The 20,189-nt window shown below is 42.2% G+C and overlaps 1 protein-coding gene and 1 long non-coding RNA gene across 2 annotated transcripts; one reads left to right on the top strand and one right to left on the bottom strand.

Moving 5' to 3' along the window:
- Positions 1-4,553: 4,553 nt before the first annotated feature.
- On the bottom strand, positions 4,554-7,818 carry LOC121073193. Its single transcript, XR_005821541.1, has 3 exons — positions 7,631-7,818; positions 5,207-5,328; positions 4,554-4,692 (listed from the first exon to the last, which is right to left on the bottom strand). It is a non-coding gene; the product is annotated as an uncharacterized LOC121073193 (long non-coding RNA).
- Positions 7,819-10,460: 2,642 nt separating this feature from the next.
- On the top strand, positions 10,461-18,840 carry ANKRD1 (ankyrin repeat domain 1). Its single transcript, XM_040563944.1, has 9 exons — positions 10,461-10,705; positions 12,309-12,488; positions 14,292-14,429; positions 14,521-14,628; positions 15,285-15,383; positions 16,196-16,294; positions 16,428-16,526; positions 16,676-16,774; positions 17,926-18,840. The coding sequence occupies exons 1-9, from the start codon at positions 10,679-10,681 to the stop codon at positions 18,034-18,036; spliced, it is 960 nt and encodes a 319-aa protein (XP_040419878.1). The 5' UTR covers positions 10,461-10,678; the 3' UTR covers positions 18,037-18,840.
- Positions 18,841-20,189: the final 1,349 nt, after the last annotated feature.

The following is a 20,189-nucleotide window of genomic DNA, read 5'->3' as shown; positions in this document are numbered from 1 at the left end:
ATCTGGACACCACAACTTTTAAATTTTATTTATTTATTGTTGGTTCACCTGCAATAGTGTGATAGCAGTTTTAAGTAACTTCTTAAAGGTAAACTCTGACTTGTCACTGGGATAGCGAGGAATCTTCCCTGGATTTCAGAACATACTGTGAATACTTTATCAGTCACCTCTATGTTGTATCTCTGGAAACAATATATGTTACCATGGAAAAGGTGAAATAAGAATAACTCCTGCATAGCAATGTTTCTTTAATGCAAACCAACATGCAAATCTTCACATGGTAAGTCACTGCGGCGAGCTGGGGAACAAGGCGAGGTCACAGGCCACAACAACCTCTTGGTCTGCCTAATGCTGGTGTCCTGTGGAGCTACGCCCATCAGGACTAGATTAAGGTGGTGCAGGAATTTATCTTGGTCACAGAATTGCTTGACTATTCATCTGTTCAGTTACGTATCTGTAAGCTTACACTTTTAAAAAATCTATAGACACCATGTGATTCCACCCAAATATAAGCATGTTATGAACATGGAGGTGCACTCAGGCCAAGAACCTGCAAGTTGCCTGGTTCAGTTTCCAAGTTGACACCTGTGTCCCTTACAACTTCCAATGGCTAAGCAATGGCTAAGTACACTGTGCTTGGTTTTATTTTCATTAACAAATAGATACATTAGTATCTGAGTGTGCTAGGTACAGTTTTCAGAGGTGTACATTTCACTGGAGTAATTCTGTGCCAATTCAAAGGCTTTGGGACGGTCTATCCATGCAAAATGCCTCCTGTGTGTGTAATGATAACTGGCACCTCACTGCAAGTACAGGACATGTATGGGATTGCTTCAAACTTGCCCATCCCACTTGCCTTGGCATTTACAAGTGGCAGAGGTTGCACCATTTTCCAGCTCTTAGTCTGAGGTTCAAAACTTTTGCTTTTTCTCTTTTCTTATAAGAATCTCATGCAGCTGTCAATGAAACAGTATCACTCTGGGAAAGCCGCTACCACATGTCCCTACCATTGTTCTTAGACAATAACAAGCACGAAAACGTTTGTTTTCTTCCCCCGTTTCTGAAGGCGCCATTAACATATACAAGTGACATCTCCCTAGGTAGCAAAGAATCACATTAATTAATGAACAAGCAAAATAAAATACAAAGAAAACATATGCTCAAAGGGACAATTCATGTGTATGTGAGCGCATGAGACTCCAATGGAGACAAATGGGAGATGCACATACAGACAAAAGGGAGAATACTTTCACTGCAGTGGATGGAAAAAGGCCAGCACGGAACAGAGTGGAATGCATACAGGGATTTAAAGACGGATTACAGATGCCTCTGGCAACTGCTCTCAATAAATTATAGTTAGATCAAAGAAAAATAAAACGCTTTGATTAGAGATTAACAAGTGCCATTCTCATATGTACAGCTGTAATTAAAAAAAAAAAAAAAAAGAAAAAGAAAAGAAAATTAACCCCTTACTCGAGGTATTATTATTTTTTTTTTCCTAGTTTTATTTATGAATTACTTCTGGCACTCAGGGATAAAGACAACTTCTTCAATGTCTTCCTTCTGTTACAACCAGACACCATATAAATACACAATCTTTATTTTTATGCATGCACCAAGAATTCTGTAACAAAGAAGAGGAAAGCAAAATTGGATTTGCTTTCATCTATTTTCTAGAACCTTTTCTTGCCCTAGGACATAATGAACACATGCACACTACTGTTTACAGCTCAGTAAAAAAAGCAGTTCTTTGAAAGGTCAGTGGAAAATGAAGCAATAAAGTCAGAAGTTACTACAAATGTGAATATCCTTCCATCATCTTATCTGAAATGTGAAGGTTGCTTTTTTAGTTAACTTGCAGCCTGTGTGGGAAGAAACATTCTGACTGTTCCCTTCCAGCATCAGAAAAGCGAGTAACCCAACACAAAGTCTTCAGTGACTCTGGGACTGCAGAAGTATTTACACATGCATGTTGTTAACTTCAGAGCAGAAAGGATAGGACTTCTCCAAATCTGAGAGTTTTAATACTGCAGTTGTCTAGTAATTCTGTCTTTGGTAAGATCATCTTCACATGACTATTCCACATTTCTGAAAAATAGGTCCAGACAGTAAAAGTAAAATCTTGTTTTACAGCCTTGTGATTTCATATCCAGGAACTGCTTCATCTACACATTTTTCATCTTAATGTAAAAGCTACCATTTTCTCCCACTAGTTCCCGGTTGTGCAAATCATAAGTAGAAAGTTACCTGCACTTGCAGAGCGTGTTTAATAGTTGTCTTTACTTTCTCAATCAAGTGGCACTGACTGTTCTAATATTTTACTTGTAACTAATTCACTTGGTTCAACAGGCTGGAGGTCTGCTTCACAGCTTTATGTATTCCTGTTAAGGATACTGCAATACTTGAGAGCTCATTTTACTAAACATTCATTTTCAACAAGAAGATGCTTTCATCTTCTCATCAACATTTTATGACTGTTATGGTTGTGCTCTTCCTCCTTTAAAAACCTCTGGTGAAAGCAACACTGTTTCCACCATCAGCGCTGAGCTATACAATTTTCCATGAAACCTGAGGCATTAAGCTGAGGGAAGCACGGATGCATGTTCTTGGGATCCATTTCTTTAGGTTTTACTAGGTGTAGTACCACAAATTCACTGTTGAAGTCTCTGTGGTTGTTCTCCTGGCATAGAGGCTGCGCGTGGCAGTGGCACTCAAAAATGAAATGACCATTGCAGTGAAAAGCACATAGAACTGTGCTACATTTCACAGGCTGCAGTTTCTTAGCAAAGGTCTGTGTGATTTCTGATTTCCTCCAGACCAGTTCTCCCACTCCCGCTGCGAAACAGGAAATCAATGCCCTTTCCTCTCTTTATAATGCAATGCAGTATAATAACATAGGATTACTCAGCAGAATTGCATGGCCACCTGCTTGAAAAAAAAAAACAATACGGTGGTCTGGATCAGAGCATCAGAGAAGGCAGTGACCTCTTCTTTTTGTTTGGATGGGAACATCACTGGCAGTCACCTAGCGAGAACCTTTGGCTGTCTGAAAAGGCAGGCGTAGGTAAACAAAAATGTGCTTCACTGCTCTCAGTTTCTTGATTTTTTTTTTCTTTTATCCCTCAGGAAAAGGAAAGGATATGTCTGTTTCTACATTTCTTCACCATGAAATTCACTGTTTCATTTGGATTAAGGCTGCTCTGTATCCTCCTCGTCGATGCCCTGTGGGAGGAAAACGGGTGCTCTCCTTGTTTCTGTCGCATTATGGGGAACAGCATGCCCCTGCACTGGTTCTGGCACACGGAGGGTCTGAAAAGACACACAAAAAAAGCAAAGCTCATAGAAAATTTGTACAGGGAGTGAGTTAGATATGGGCAGAGTATAGGCTTAGCTCAGCCTCAGCAAGAGCTGCCTAGGTGCTGTCAAGTGGCGTTGTGCATTCCTCACCATGGACAGCCACAGACTTTGAGGGACAAAGGCCTATACCACATTCTCCCTATACAACTGTATTTGGTGTGAAGATGCCTCTGGTGAAAGAAAATAGCTATGGGGGAAATATTTGGTATTTTCTCTTGTGAAATAGCAACTAACTAAAAATAGTGCCTGCAGATTAATGCATTGCAGTTTGCAGGCCCAGAGAAACCAATTTAGATCAGTTGCTCCTCTTTTCTCCTCTTTCACGCATTCCCTACATTTTCTCCTGAAATAAAATGGAATACAGAAATCCATGACAAAGTGTCATAACAGATTCCTTTAATGCTTCTTTGTGTTACAGAAGGCACAGGGTTTTTTTCCCAGTTCATCATCTGACATAAATTTATCTCCTATTATGAAACTTCAGAGAAAATGCACTAGGGTTTTTTTGTTGTTGTTTTATTTACTGTCTTCTCTAAATTTAAATTCAAATTGCATTTTTAGTATATGCACTCTACCTGTAACAAATCAATAAAAAGGAGAAAATTGATTTTTCCATCTGTGTTTGCAGTCACAGAAATACTTACCCTATGGCACCAAGAGGACAACCAAAGTAACTTGAAGTAATGTAGTTCCAAAGTTGCATCAATGCTTTTCTACTGTCACTGGTATTATGGCAATCAAAGGAGATATTTGTTTAAAATAGCTTGCATGCATATCCAGCAGTATCTCACTGCCAGTGAAACCTCATCCCATGAAATGGTGGGAAAAAGCTTTTCAGCAACTTTAATGTGAAGTAGATCTATACATTTACATTTTAGTTGCAATATATTTAAAAAAAAAAAAAAAAAGTTGCTTTTTTCCAGGTAACACCACCATTTTTTTAAAAAGGAAAAATCTCTTCAACCTGTTCATAATGTTTCAGGGAATATGGTTTCAATCAACAAGAAAGAGAGAGGCTGCTATGCCTGAATGCATGTCTTAGGCCAGTGTTGAGACATACTACTGTTTTGCAAAGAGATTACACAAACAATCTTCTACCAAACTATTCTCACATGTTTAAGGAAAATCCACCCAGTTCTTTCTTGCCTTGACTCTCTGAGCTCCCTTCTATTCACAAAATATAGGAACCTCCTGAGGTAGAGCTTCCAAGTGGTTTGCATCCAAAGCTCTCACAGGCCAGCTCCAGTGATGGGTGTCTTCTCTTTTTTCCTCTTCCCTTCCTTTCTTTTCTCTTCCCTTCCCTTTTCTTCCCAACTCCCAAGGCATTTCGAATGGCTGAAAATTATGAAAGAAGATGACAGGATGACTTACCTGCTGCAATTCTGGGAAAAGGGGGAAGGATTGACTAAAGGTTTATCAAGAAGGAATCAGACCCCTGTAAATGCAGTGAACATCGTCCACATGGTCATATGCAAAGCAGGCTTTGTTAAACAAGCCTTTTTCCAAAGGATGACAGGTCTGGTTGAAAGTCGCATTCATGTTAATGCAGTTTGCTTGAGTCTTGCCAAAGCATTTCACTTCATAGCACATGATATTTTAATCATTGGTATGATTAAAAAGCACACATTATATGGAATTAAAATGATGCACTTTGGAAGAACTGAGAGCTGGCTCCCTGACAGATCGCAACGTGTCAGTCTCAATGTGCACGGAGTAAATGAGTGGAACTATTTCTAGCAGATTCCCACAAGGATCAGTTCCTGGTCCAACATCGCTGGGTATTTTCATCACGTGTCCAAACAATGAGGTAAAAATCAATCCCAAGATGGTCGGGGGCTGGAGCACTTACTGTGGAAGAAACGGCTGTATGAATTGGACTTGTACAGCCAGGAGAAGAGAAGGTCCCAGGAAACCTAGTAGCACCATATGAAGAAGTTACAAAGAAGGCAGAGCCAGACTCTTTATAGACGTCTAAGGGAGGAGAATGAGAGACCATCATCGTTAATTGAAAGAGAAGTTTCAAATGAATATTGAAAGAAAAAAAAAAGAAAAAAAAGAAAAAAAAAAGAAATCACTATGAGCATATTCAGGCATGTTTTGAGCAGAAGTTTAGACTAGATGACCTCCCAAGGTCCTTTCTGCTAGAGTATGTTGTGACTGTAACTTGGTTGATTCTGCCTGGAGAGAGATTTGAGAGACCTGTTAGGTAAATACCTCAATGTGTGCTGTAATGTAATGCTGCAGGGAAATGCAACAGTTGGATGCAATACTTGAATGTATACAGGGAGAAGTAGATGTTAGTAGGATACCATGCCCAGACTTAAAAGAGTAAAAACCTTGGAGAGCATTCAAAAGAGCATTGCAAATGTCATCTCAGGGTTGAAGCACAAGCCTTTGGCTATGAGGTTCTCCAGAGAAAGCAAAGATGTTATTTGGCCTAAGCAGCCCAGCACAAAACTTGCCGTCTTTGCAGAGTGCTGTTCCCAGAGCTGAAGCCACCATCGCTCCTCAGGATCAGCCCATGAAATCTGACACAGCTGCCCCATGGAGCCCTCCTGTACCTCCTGAGCTGCCATGGGTGCTACGTGAGTGAAGAGGAGCAAAGCCAGGACCTGCATTTTCTTCTGCATCAACAAGGTGGAGTTTTGTGCATGTTGTGAAGCACTTCAGAGGGATGTTTTCCCCATACTATCATCCCCTTACATTTACACAGCAAACAGGCATCGTACTACTGGGATAGGAGTACTTACAGATGGTCAGGCAGAGGTAAAGATTCAGTAACAGGAAGCTTTAAGATAGACAATATTTCGAAATAAATCACTGAGGGTAAGATAAAAAATGTCACTGAAGTGAAGGTGAATTCTCCCTTGCTGCCAGTCAAAAGGCCTGGTTATGCTTTGCTGCAGAGCAGTTGCCAGCGCAGGTACCTGCTGGATTATGACTGGGTTACCGGGATTTGAAGGCATGCTCTTATCACACTGATTATAATGTGTTCTGCAATTCTCTAGTTTATACACCTTTCTTTACTGACTGGAGTTGTTCTGCAGTGTTTATGAATGACAGAAACATTTTAGACAACTCCATATTGACACAAACAAGCCTTGTTGCTACAGCTGAGGGAATACTCTCCTTTCCTGAGCACAAAAGGAGGTAGTCAGAAATAAGGTGAATAGAACAATGGCACTGGTGCACTGAATAAGCAGAACCTTGACCTACATTGCTGACTGACAGACAAGCGAGTATCCAGCAGATAAACCCCTTTGACCACAGGTAAGAACTGTTCTGGTGCCTTTCACGCCACTCACTTAACCGAGAGCCATTCTGGTGAATTAGCTAGTTCACACGTTTTGTACAAATGCCATCGCGATAAAGCTCAAGGCCTCAGATACATTCAAATCCCTTGATTTTTAAATACAAATCACTGTATTTTTTTCCTATTGTGTGAAAACCCCAGCCCTCATGTCAACTGAGGAGGGTTTTTTTAAACCCTACAGTAAGTGATGCAACTAATGACTCACTGCTGGTTTGGGTTTCACACCAGAGGACTGTGCTGCCCAGACCAGCAACCTGCCAGACTGTGACTTTATTTCTTTAACAAGTGATATGAACAAATGGAATTTATAACCACATCCTGCTGTTAATTTAATAATTTATTATACTCTAATTTTGTAGTTAAAAACTAACCTTACATTCCTAGGTGAAGTAGGGTTTTTGTTTGTTTGTTTGTTTGTTTTTCTAAGGAGACAATGTTTCTCTTTAGCAGTTTATACACAAAAACATAAATTGATGAGAAGTCTATAAGTCATTTTAAACAGATGATGTAATAATTCCCGGATCACTTTAGATTGTTTTATCTAAATACATACATACCAATGTGTTGAAAAAGTTAGGGCACTGAATGATGTAATTTTCATATCATGCTTTGTGACAATAAATATCAGAGTTTATGTTAGACAAATATTTCCTGCCTTTCATGAAAAAAAAAAAAGGGGTTAAAAATAAGGAGGAAGCAAATACAGTTCTTGCAATATCCTATGATTTACTGCTCTGTTGTGTGTGTGAATATATGCAACATGTGGATGCTCATACAGAGAGAGAAACAAGCCATTACACACCGACAAATCCCTAACCCAGGAGAAATCTATGGGTTACACTGCCTTGGGTGTATCTTGGGTATGCATTTATCCATGACTGCACATTCATGAAACAAGGTTTACTGGATTCACACCCCCTGCAGTGCACAATCTCTTCTCAGCCACTGCTGTTTTCCTACCTTTGCCTCTTTGGTAGCAGGGACAGCCAGGCACAGCAGCACTGCATGGGGCAACATCTTCGGGCGCAAGGACGCAGCCAAGGGCAGAGGGCTGGAAAATGTACGGCAGCTGAGTACAGCAGTGACAGCACTGAAAACACGATGGTAATACACTTGACAGGAGGTGGCAATATCATTTGTATCACACATAATGCATTCCCTCTACTATTAACCTCTCTAAAAAATTGCTTATAAACATTCTTTACTCTACCTGACAATCTCTCCTTTGATAGCAGAGAACAGGCTGTGCTGTGTAGCTTCCTCTCCGCCATGCTGCGCCTGCTGTCCTTTTTTGTTTTTCTCTCTGAAGTTTTTTGTGACAATATCAATCGCTTTACATCTTGCAGATCATTGCTCTGCCCTTATCCTTTAGCAAAGAAGACAGTGTTTTCCAGATTTCCATTACGCGTCTCCCACTGACCATCTGCTATTACCACCTTAATGGAGATGCGAGAAATCACTTGTTGAAAGGTGACTAAGTGGTTACAGGCCTGCACAAGGTTGAAAGCTACTTTGCCCTCCGATATTAAGCATTAGTGATAAGCATCCAGGCTAGAGTCTTAGCTGATATGAATCTGTGCATTTTCACTATCTCAGAATGATTAACCTGCTTTACATGACATTTACCTTAAAATCTTTTACCATTAGGTTAATTTAGGTTGCTGCCTTTATTTAAAGTGGTTTTGTGTGCGCCATTTTTTTACAAAGAAATTCAGGATCTTCAAGGAAGATTCAATTTTAATCCTTGTTGTTCTCTTTAGTCAGCAGGGAGTGGAAGCTTTAATTATTGGCTTTTGGCAGCACAGAGTAGACTCATGATGTGAGAAGTGGGTTTGTGTTTCCCCTCAGAGCACCAAGGTTTCCTGTAAAGCTCATGCGGGCTATGGATTCACCTACCATTTGCAGAGAAAGATTTACCCACTTACACCTTCTTGGTTAGGTTTTGCTGACTCAGTTTTATATACACCAGGTTGTGGTTTTTTTTTTTTTGTTTGTTTGTTTGTTTGTTTGTTTGTTTGTTTTTAAAAGAAAAAAAAGCAGTATTCAAATATAACGGCCTGAGGTAGCTTGTAGCTTACAGTTTTTATTCTTCAAGCAAACTTCTAGCAAGCCCTACGTCTCTCTTCCCATGTCAGTTCTCTGCTGTGATCTGTTTCCACTAAACAAGAAGTGATCTTTGCAGCCATCCTATTAGGGCTGTGGATTTCAAGGCTATCCCCCAGATAAGAGTCACAGAATGAAACAAAGTGAGATAACCTGTTACTGCACATGTGGAAACAAGAAAAAGCCAAGCAGAGCTGCCTCTTATCACAGAGAGATGTAGCAGGAGCAGCACTGCTGTGAGAAAAAGCCCTGCAGTGTGATTCAGGACACACCACTCTCAGGGAATGATATCCTGGCTCTACTTGGGTTTGGAAAAATATGTTATGAAAGGTTCTCTTGCTGGCACATACTCTATTTTAGTTCTGGGGCTCATCCTGTAATGTCATATATATTCTGAGTAGTAAAGGAACCACCTGATGTCCAGCTTCATTTCAGGGAAAGGGAGGGCATAGGTATGATGGGCACTAGAAGACAAGTTTGGAAGTACTCAGATTACTGGTAGATAGTTCAGAGGAGAGACACCTTGAAAGGTCAGTGTCATGAACATAGCATGCTAATGATGATAATGAGATAAACAACACCCAAGATAGTTAGATCTCGATCTGGTGAAGCACATGTTGTTCGTACTTAAAGCACCTGAGTGCTTGTATTCATTTCAGCCAGGTGACTTGCATGCCGGCAACCAGGCTTGTACCTCACTGGATAGAGGTTCCGAGCATTGCAGAGTGACAGAACTGATTTCCTTGACATTTATCCACACTCTTCAAGTGTAAAGATTAGTGCATCTGCCTTTTTTAAAATCGCCTTCTGGTGCCGCTCATTCTCCTGCTTCCAGGATATTTTGATTCATGACACAAGGAAAGCTTGTCCCTTTATTTTTCTCCTAAAGGACTCCATTAACTCCTTGTTCCCCAAACACACATCTGTTTATGTCTGTACCCTGTCTTAACAGCCAAAAATGAACAATCACCTTTGTGCCCCTATTCTCTCATATTCAAATGAAAAATATCACCTGAGAAAAGAGCATTAGGTGAGGCTTTCTTTGCTTGTTGTTGGTTTTTGTTTTTTATCTGGCCTAATAGGATGTAATTCATTATTCTCCTTATGACCACTGACAACATCCCAGAAAAATGCAAAGCTTGCTGTTTTGAGATCTTACACTGATTGTAACTTATCATGTCATAGGCCCTTTTAGCACAAGAGACATCATTCTGGTTTAGTAATCCGTTCAGAGAATTCCTTCCAACAAATATAGAAGACTGCCATCATGATGAGAAAAGTCCTTTCCCCTAAAACTGTTTACCATCCAAGAATAAAGAGCAATGCAAAGAATGGCTTTCCGAGACTTAAGGGGTCATAATCCACTTATCAGGAAGGTATGACTACAGGCATTGTACATAAGCCACTTACCCTTTCCAGCGTCTTGCAGTCATCTGAATGTCAATAAAAAATAAATAAAAAATAAAAAATAAAAAGAAGATGATGAAGTTATAATGCTATATCAACAGACAGCTGTCCTAGTGGGCACTGGGAACACAGGATGACTCGCATTGCTGAGCCGTGCGGTCACTGCCAAAGGAACGATGAGCTCACATTTCATTCCGATGCACATACGCGGTGTGGTTAGACTGCGAGGCTTGAGCGTCCTCGCCCAACTGACGCCCCCCCCGCCCTGCCTCGACACCAGATCTGGCTAGTTAACATGTCTGGAATGAGCGCGAGCCTACCTCTCAGCTGGCAAGTCCACGGGGCACACTTGGATTCCCAGGTTGGAAGATTATCTCATTCAAGCACAGTTCTCCCAAAGATATATAAGCTAAGCTAGCGTGGTGGTCCCTGCAGAGCTTGCTTGAGCACTTGGGAGTTTCATCCATAGAGGAGTACAGCCTTCAAACACTGGCAGACATGATGATGATGAAGGTAGAAGAGCTGGTAGGTGCAATCTTCTTTCATTTACTCATAATTGTTTTTCCTTCTAGACTGTCATTATACCAGGCAGAGAGGGGCAACCTTTGTGGGTCACTGAGGTGACTGAGCAGGTTAGCAGCACTGCTGTGCTCTAGGCACGAGACCTGTATATAAGATAAAATGTTATCATGTTATATTCTCACTTTAACTGTTCCTTCATAAGGGGACCCATCACTGGTATAACTACGTAGTCATTTGGATTTTGCACCAAAACATAATTTACCAGAAACTACAGAACTACTAAAATTTAGCTGTGTATTTTCCTTTGACCTTGATTCATTAATAAATAAATAAATAAATAAAGCTATTAGGTTTACAATCACTCTGACTAATTCTAATCCAGTAAGAGAGTGGGGAGGAGGTAGCAATGCAGGGAAACCAAAGCGTTTTCCTTCCACTGGTAAACCAGCACTAAGCATCACTAACAGTTCTGATGCTCACTGCTGTTCATTTTGTAATAAGCCTTTGAAAAATAATATCTAAACCAGACCACAAATAATGGAACACTTGCACTGCAGGGTTCAGACTTACAATGATCAAACAGGGAAACCAGGAACAATCCAGGAAAGCAGTGGGACATTATACAGAAATTCCTTTTTTCCCAGGTGTTGAGACGAAATTCACATACAGCCTGACTAGTTAATGCTGTCTTAAACTCTTCGGCAAGGCCTCAACAATTTATCTAGTGTAAAACTCTGTAACAAACACAACTATACAAGGGTGATTGAATGGGAAGCCAGTCCAGAGCACATACATCTACTGAACCACTCTGAAAATACACCACAGCCTCCACTAAGTTTAACAAGTTATCTCTTTGAACATACTTAATCAAGCATCCAAAATATTTTAAAAAGCTATGCAAAGCTGTGCTGGAGGGCAGCATCTCACAGCTTCAGCACAGGAACTGCCTCGTGCTTGTTTGCCAAGTGCCGTAAGTGGGGACTTTGGTTCTGACAGCAATGGGTAAGATCAGCCTTGAAATTACTCAGCAGCCCAATGTAACTGCACTGTACGCGTTTCAATTAAGCTGTAAGGTCCCAAGGGAGAAAGCCTCTCCTCCCACTCTAGCTGCTTGGTTCCCCTGCTCTGCACTCGCAGGGCGCTGGTGCCTGTCGGGGTGGCTCCTTCCACCAGAGCCTTTTACAGAGCCTCTTTCTGAGGGGTCTGACACATGCTGGCAAGTGAAAATGCAAGAAAACCCTGAACAGAAAGGATGCTCTTCCTGGCTCAATGGCTTTTGTCAGTACTGCAGCAGCTCGGTGCCAGTCTAGCAGAGAGTTACACTGAGGTGGCCTCATGGATCTTGACCCAAGCCCTGAAGATGCCCACAGGGAGTTGCTGTGTGGACGTGGAAGGTCTGCCTGCAAGCGAGCTTGCCGTAGCTGTTCACACACACACACAGTCAGTCCAGGCACAGGCCGAGTAAGGTCTGCAGTCTGTCTGTCACACTCTCCTAGAGCAGGACAGGAGTGACATGTAATGAGCCCCTAGCTAGTCCAGGTTCTCAGGGGGTGGCTGCTGCCATCACAAAACTGCTACTTATATTGTATTAAATTTCCTTTTACAGGTGACTGGGAAGAAAACTGATGATAAGGAGACTGGCAGCTTCCTCCCTGAGGACTTTAAAAATGGAGAGTATGAAGCTGCTGTGAGATTAGAGAAGCAGGATGACCTGAAGACGGTCTCTGAACACGTACTGACCCGAGGAGATCTGGCATACCAGAAGGAGAAAAAGTTAGAGGCAGAGGTAGGCTCGGGCTTTTGCTTGGGCTTTTATCATCCTGTGTGTGCTGTCTGCAGCAGCCCGTGAAGTTTTGTCTCTTTCCAATTTAGAAATACATGTATGGTGGGCTAGATAAACAACCCCCAGGAGACCGCTGCCAAAGGAGGTTGGTCTGAAGCCCCCTGAAGGCAGAGGTCTGCTGGCTCCTGCAGCCTATGGATGCAGGCACTGACTCCGTGAGGCAGACCCCCAGGCTCCCCCTCTCTAAAATCTGACTGAAACCCCAGGGGCCTCCCCTTCCCCACGACCCCTGGCTGCCAGCTGCTGGTGAGGGGAACGCATGCAGACAGAAGGACACCTTCGGCCTGCACACCTAACGGCTGCCACCAAAAATAGCCAACCCAGGGAAGGGGTAAGGGCACTTTCTGAAACCAGGAGCCTCATCTATCACGAAAATACTATTTTTACAAAAAGTCTGCGTTGTGCTTACTAGTACATTTTGAGGAAAAAAAAATGCAAATGAAAGTGATATTGCTCTACAAAAGAATATTATTTTGTATTCCTGCAGCATGACAATTCTCTCCATAGCCTTAAGAACTGATGCTGTTTTCTAAAAATACGGTAGCTATAACATTTTACATTACGTGGTGAATCAACAACTAACTGGCTTAAAAATGTAAGTAATTTGGGAATTAAAAAGTTTAACTAGCAGGGAGAACAAGACTTTGTTCTGAAAAAGAAAGGTGAGCCTCAAAAATATTAAAATTAATACAACTATTGACCTTCACCTTCAACTAGGGGACCATTACTTGCTACAGATTTTTTTTTTTTTTTGAGTTCCTCTATCTTAATGACCACAATGTCCTAAGAATCTTTTGGATTCGCTGTTGATTTCCACAGTCTACTCAGCCAACAGAGTGTTTGCCATTAAGTTGATCATCAAACCCCAAATGCAGACAAAAAGAGGTGGACATAACTTAAATCAGAATTTAGTTGAAAAAAATACGGCAGGGTCTCAGCAGCGTATTTACCCTTAGAGATACCACAGGACAGACTTTGTCATGAGGTACCCCTTGGTTGTTAGTCACTCTTCCAAAGCCACGGACACCCCATGGCCCTCGGTGATGGCAACACGTTGGTCTTTGATGTTAGCAGTGCCCCATACTCACTTCATGCAGGGATGCTTTAACACACAGGCCTGAAGTAGTCTTAAACGTTTATTGAACTGTCCCTTCAAGGACACTGGGGACATTCTCTGTAGTTTACCAAAATGTAACACTTACCGTCTGCAATGCTAAAATTGGTATAAACCTTGCATTTCACTTAAGGTTTGTTTTTTTTCTAATCAAAGAGGATTATGTTACAATAAATCAGTGGCTGCATGAGGGAAGTGGTTGAAGGCAAAACACTTGGTGGAAGTCAGTTAAAACTGCAGGGGCTTCCAAGCCTATGCTGCAGGAGATTTCTTAAGTTGTTGGGCCAGAAGGGACTGCAGTACTGCTTGGGCTCCTGGTCTAACGTGGACCAAAAAACTCATGCTATCCCACAACATACAGCTGAAGAAAGCCTTTAGGAATAGGTGCAATGGTGTATGAAAAAAAAAGAATAAACGCTGTAGAATTTAGCAACTTACTCCAATGCTCTATTAGCCCTAACTGTTAAGAACAACAACAAAACCAAACCACCAGCAACAAAGGACAACTTATTTCGAAGTTCACCTCATGTGAACTGGATTTGGCTGAACAATAGCACCCACTGTCCTGCCACTCTGAAGGACAGAGGTGTTCACCCTCAGCTCAACTTTCTGGCTTCCCTCCTTTGTTTCAGCTGAAGAAGAAAAAACTAGAGGAGAGATCAAAACTTGAAAGCTTGGAGGACCTTGAAAAAATTATTCAGCTGAAGAAGAAGAAGAAATGCAAGAAGGTGAAAGCTCCCGTTTTAAAGGAACCCGAACCAGAAGTTATTGTAAGTTCTGTTGGAGGTACTTTCCTCCGGGAAAGGACTGATGGGGCTTTGTGCCACTCATATTTACCTCCTGTGTATTTCTCTTCATCAGACAGGACCAGTGGATGTACCCATGTTCTTTAGAGCTGCCTTGGAGAATAAGTTGCCAATAATTGAAAAATACTTGTCAGACAAAGGGGATCCAAATGTCTGTGACGAGGTACACTCTTCTTACTTCACAGCCTGCTACATAAAGGAGATTATTACAGAACAAAAATAACTTTTACCAGTAGGTTTTGTAGTTTCCATGTTTATGAGGAGAGAAAAACAGTGGGGGGAAGTAAATAAATTCTGGGAGTTTGGCATAATTTTTTGTAGCGATAGAGGGGCCACTGGGAACCTCCAAAGTAATATTACTTCAGAAGAATTTTTATTTCAAAGAAAGTTATTGGTGACCAGGAGACCCCTATTTTCAACAAGAGGTCTTCCAATGCTACTAATGAACAGACAAGAAATTTGTCTGCAGAACTACAAAAAAAAAGTGATGCTGTATGCCCTCATACTCCATAATGCATAAGCTGCATTTGCAAAATGTAGCATAGCACATTGGCTGGAGGAACTCAACAGGCATAATTTTAAATTTGAATGTCACACTGCAGATATCGCTTACACTCTTTGAAATACCGGGTAGGCAGCTCTCTGCTATTAGGATGCTATTAAAATTTAGTAGATTTCATGTCTCAAAAGTATTAGCTCTTGAAAATGAATCAGCATAAAGTATGTATTTGCCATCATCCCAGGGAGGCAGAGAGAAAAGTTTAAGAGATCTCTTTGTGCCATATTCGATATCTGACTTTGCACTGTTTTAATTGACAGTTCAAGCGCACTGCATTGCACAGGGCATGCTCTGAAGGACATCTAGAGGTGGTGAAAAAGTTGGTGGAAGCTGGGGCCCAGCTTGAACTGAAAGACATGGTATGCCCATTGACTTATACTTCAAAAAAATTACTCATTGTTTTATAACTGCTAAAATAAACACACAAGAGAGGAGCACTAAAAGGCCTTAGAGTGTCTTAAATTTTAAGTTTACCCTTATAATAACACTGCCGAGAAGAGGTTTCAGGAGGGAGCGTCTGCCTCACTTTGCCAAAGCTGTTGCTGGAAATCACAGGAAGCGGAGGAGCACGTTGGCCAGTAGACGGCCTCGAACAGTAAGGCCCAAAGTATGGCAAGACTGCTGAGCTCAGGCTACCAGGCCGGGCCGCGAGCAGCTGGTGGAGATGCCACAGGCCCACGCGTTTATCAAGGGCCCAGCACGGCGTGTACGTTCTCCACCAGGATTTCAACTCTGCTCTCAGGAGAGACCTCCACTCCTCTGGAACAGCTGAGCATCCACAGCTTTTGCAGCTGTTTTTATTTGCTCCTCCACTCCCAGCTCTGCTTAGCCCCTTGCTAACCAGTTGGCAGTGGCCAGCCTTGCTCCCCCTCACTTCAGCAGCCATGCTGGCGGCAGCATAAGAGCAGGAGGGGCAAGCAGAGCGGGACCTGCCATGGAAATGGCGGCTCCCCTCCTGCCAGCTGTGTGGAAAAGCTGGTATCGTGGAGGTGAAGAGCAAAGCAAGAGAGGCTGCTACTAGAAACAACACGAACAATGATCACAGAAAAGTGCTTTAAGTTAAACTGCATGAAAAACGACTTTGAATTCACTTAGAAATTTGATCGTTTGCTTTTTTTTTTTTTTTTTGGTAATATGTTGAATTACATTACATTTCTTTTTCCTGTCATAGCTTCAATCTACAGCCCTGCACTGGGCCTGCCGGGGGGGAAACCTGGAGGTTGTGAAGTTCTTACTGGACAAAGGAGTAAACAGAAACGCAAGAGACAAGGTATGTTCTTCCGGGACTCCGCTGCTCTTTAGAGACAGAAAGCTGACCCCTATCTGAGGGGATCATTTTTGGCGGCCATTCTTGAGCGGCCCTTTGCTGCTCCGTGCCACTGACTGCCTCCCCCCCCCCCAAGCTGCTCAGCACGCCTTTGCATGTTGCTGTGAGGACGGGCCAGTACGACTGCGGGGAGCACCTCATCGCCTGCGAAGCAGACCTCAACGCCAGAGACAGAGTAAGTGCCCCCAGCTCCTTACCCACAGCAACGAGCTGCCGGCCCCATTTACAGCTTCATGGCCCCACAAAAATCCCTGGTGGCACTGTGGGGTCAGGACCATGGAGCTGATGGCGGGACAGACTCTGACCCATGTCTCACACCCGTAGGAAGGTGACACACCGATGCATGACGCCGTCAGGCTGAACCGCTACAAAATGATCCGGCTCCTGATTCTCTATGGGGCGGACCTGACCATAAAGAACTGCGTAAGTAATTCAAAATGCTTAGCAAAACTTCCCGTTCAGAGCAGTATGACAGGTTTCGAGGCTAGAAGAGACTATTGTGAACAGACTTAATTAGATCACTGCAGAGTTAATTAAAGCAGAGCTGACACAGAGAAAGTGTAACTTGGGGGAGGTCGGGGAGCAGCACAAAAAGCATTACCTGCTCTAAAACCAGAACCCATCAGGTGCAGCTTAAAACACTACCACATCTTATTTTAGTTACACAGATCATATGCTAAAGAGATCTAAGCATACAGACACTCGCTGTCTGTACAGCTCCTGTGCTCCAGCCACCGGAGATGAGAGCCCTGGAGGTCTGCAAGAGCTCCTTTCTGCTACACCCACAGCATCAGCTTCCATTTAAGAGCAAACACCCGAGATTTTGCTGATAGCCACTTCACCAGCAGCAGACACGTGACCACATTAAAATACCAGACGTAACAGACCACATTCTCCCGCAAATCCAAAAAAAATAGTAGCAGCAGGGACAGTGCACGTTAACAATGCGGATCAGTGCTTTTGGTTGGCAATCAATCAAAACTGGAGGGCAAGGAAGAAATCTGCCCCTGCAACCACCTGCACTGCCCCTTCTCTCTGCTCAAGCAGAGACAAAGCAAGGCCACTCCGGGCATTACCCTTCACCAGGGTATAAAAATGAGGAAAAACAGCCCCAAAGGCAAAAGACTTGCTCTCTCAGTCTTTGTCTGCATACAGAAGTTGCTCCTGTTTTATTTAGATGTGGTTCATAACCTACTTAATTAAACCAACATGAACTCTTATCCGAATTCTCGATTAAACAGAAGAGTAGCTTATTGAGGTTTCCACCTAAACGTACTTCTAATCAGTTTAGACTGGATCAAAAGAAACACCAGCATGCTCTGCTAGCCACAGTATTTGCTAACATGGTTTAGTGCCACCGAAACACAGGGAAAGCTCACCATGAGGCTGAACAGACCAGGACTAGATCTGGAGAGCAAAAGGACCCAGATCTGAGACGAGAGTACAGCTGACCCTGTGGATGCAGAAAGGTCTCACATCAGACAGATGCACTGTACAAATATTTCAGGAAGAATAAAGGACTTAGTATTCACTGGCTGAAATTAAGTCACGCTTCCTCTGCTTATTTTAACCAGGAAGGGAAAACCCCTATGGATCTTGTTCTTCAGTGGCAGAACGGCACCAAAGAGCTATTCAACAGCCTGAAAGACAATTCCTACAAGAGCGTCCACATAAATAAGTTTTGAAGAGACAAAAACCAGACTGCTCTCTTTTTGCTGCTTTTAAATGCTTTGTATGAAACTGGAGGAAAATAGCTCTGAACATAGTATATTTATTGAAGATATTTATTGTACTGGAATATTTGAAATGCCTTCACTGAAAACTGCCAAACATGCAGATAAATTATTTTAAATGGCAGATTGAGTGTTAAGAATCCACTGGTTTTAAAACAGCTTTATTTATTCCTATTTATTATTTATTTATTTTAAAAGTAATTTTTAATGTATTATTTTTTTTAATCGTTTTAAATTCTAATGCAATCTTTGTCAGTAACATAAACCCTTTTGACTTAGATGGCAGTACTACCAACTACAGTAGCAACTTAACTTAAGCCTTCCCATAGCGCTAAACAGCTAATACTTGCAACTGTTGCCTTGTACCTGCCAAATTCTCACTATTAGAAAAATATGTTAAATGTGTAGTGGTACGTGGGAGAGAGCCATGGAAGAAGGTCTACTGAGATGCCAGGTGGATTTAGAGGAACAGTCGAGTAATGGGCCTTACACATCGTTTGGCGATCACAGTTGGCAAAGAGCTCAAGGACAGAGCTCCAACCATCACGTAACCATACGGACTGCAGGATTCAGATGCAACGTTATGAAGGTGAGAGGAGACAGTATTGTGAATGGGAACTTTAAAACTAGATGACTACAAAGCCTGATGATTGAAGAATGCAAAAAAAACAGATGATGTATATTTGTAAATTTGTACTGCTTTTTCTGTACATTTTGTACTGATTTATTTCAGAATAAACGGCGTGGTTCTTTGTACTTGCTGGAGTGTATTACGGAGCAGTGAACATGCACCGGGCACTTCTGTCTTTCATTGAAGTTCCCATCTTGGCTTCTGTAAAATTCATAAACTCAAAAAAGAAGAAGTCTCGGCTGCCTAGAGCAGCCACCCTTTAGCTACCTCCCTGCCACTGTTAGAAAAGTGCTGCTTCTTACTTAATTCCCTTCACAGAAACACCCATACAAAAGCATAAAGTCAGTACTTGAGTAGCTAGTAAGATACAAACCTACCGCTTTATTACTATTATTTAAAAATCCTAGTTTCTCAGCAAGTCAGTACTTACTGCGTGGAGCACACAAGACAGCTTCAATTGTCCCAGCCAAGGAAGACGTGGAGTCCTGCTAGGAAAGAAAGGCATCTCTCCCTTAGCTTCAGCAGAGGCAGGACAATCTTAACAGTAGCACCAGCAGAGACATCGATGCCCGATGTCACTGGGACATTACATGCTGCATTCAGTTAAAGTCCTAACACCCCATGGAGCAGCCTCCCAGTGAAATATGCCAAGGGCTCCCATGAACATTCACCAGCTGGTGAAGTTGGCTTCTAGCCATCAGACTTTATAGTCTGATCAAAACAAAGTCCTGGGCAATGAAGCATGGTCAGGAGTGGGCAGCAATGAGTATTTATCACTGGAGCATCAATTTCAGAGATGAAGTGAATTTACAGAAACCCCATAGAGGAACAAGGAGAAGAAATGCCTATTCTATCTGCAACCAGCTATCTTAGACAGAAGCTGCAGTTTTAGACAGATGAGACTTCTCTCACACAAGCACTGTAACTTGCCAGTGTCACCTTGCCAGCTGTAGGCTTTATTTGTGAAGATGATTTTTTCCATAAGAACCACGGCACGTCTGCACTTGCTGTCCCTCTCCGCAAACAACTACTTCACTTCTTTTTTCTGCACAATTACCCGGACATTGGGAACATACCTTGCAGGAAACAGAAATGACATCAGTGCTGGCTAACTCGTTTTGTTTATCTTCATAACTTCATAAGCAGATCAATTGTTCAGGCACCAGAGGGGACAGAACAATGCTCCAGGAAACATAGGGGAAAAAATATTTTCAATCAGTTCCTGAAGCATTGTATCTACTTAAAAAGATGCATGCAAAGATGCAGGGAGTATTTTTTTTTAAGGAAGTCAAGTAACAAGTAGGATATCTTCATCGTTCAAAAGCCTCCTTCCATATGCTAGTCACCAAACAACTTCTCTCATCCTCAAGGCTGATTATTCCCTCACCAAGGCACAATAACGTATAACTCAGAAAGTTGCACTAACAGGCACATTTCCACTGATTATTTGTTTGGCTAGAGCTTCATTTTGGAT

The sequence above is a fragment of the Cygnus olor genome, chromosome 7 (genome assembly GCF_009769625.2).
Source record: "Cygnus olor isolate bCygOlo1 chromosome 7, bCygOlo1.pri.v2, whole genome shotgun sequence".
Classification (NCBI taxonomy): domain Eukaryota; kingdom Metazoa; phylum Chordata; class Aves; order Anseriformes; family Anatidae; genus Cygnus; species Cygnus olor.
The sequence above is the reverse complement of the archived record's forward strand: the minus strand, read 5'-3'. Positions and strand labels throughout refer to the sequence as shown.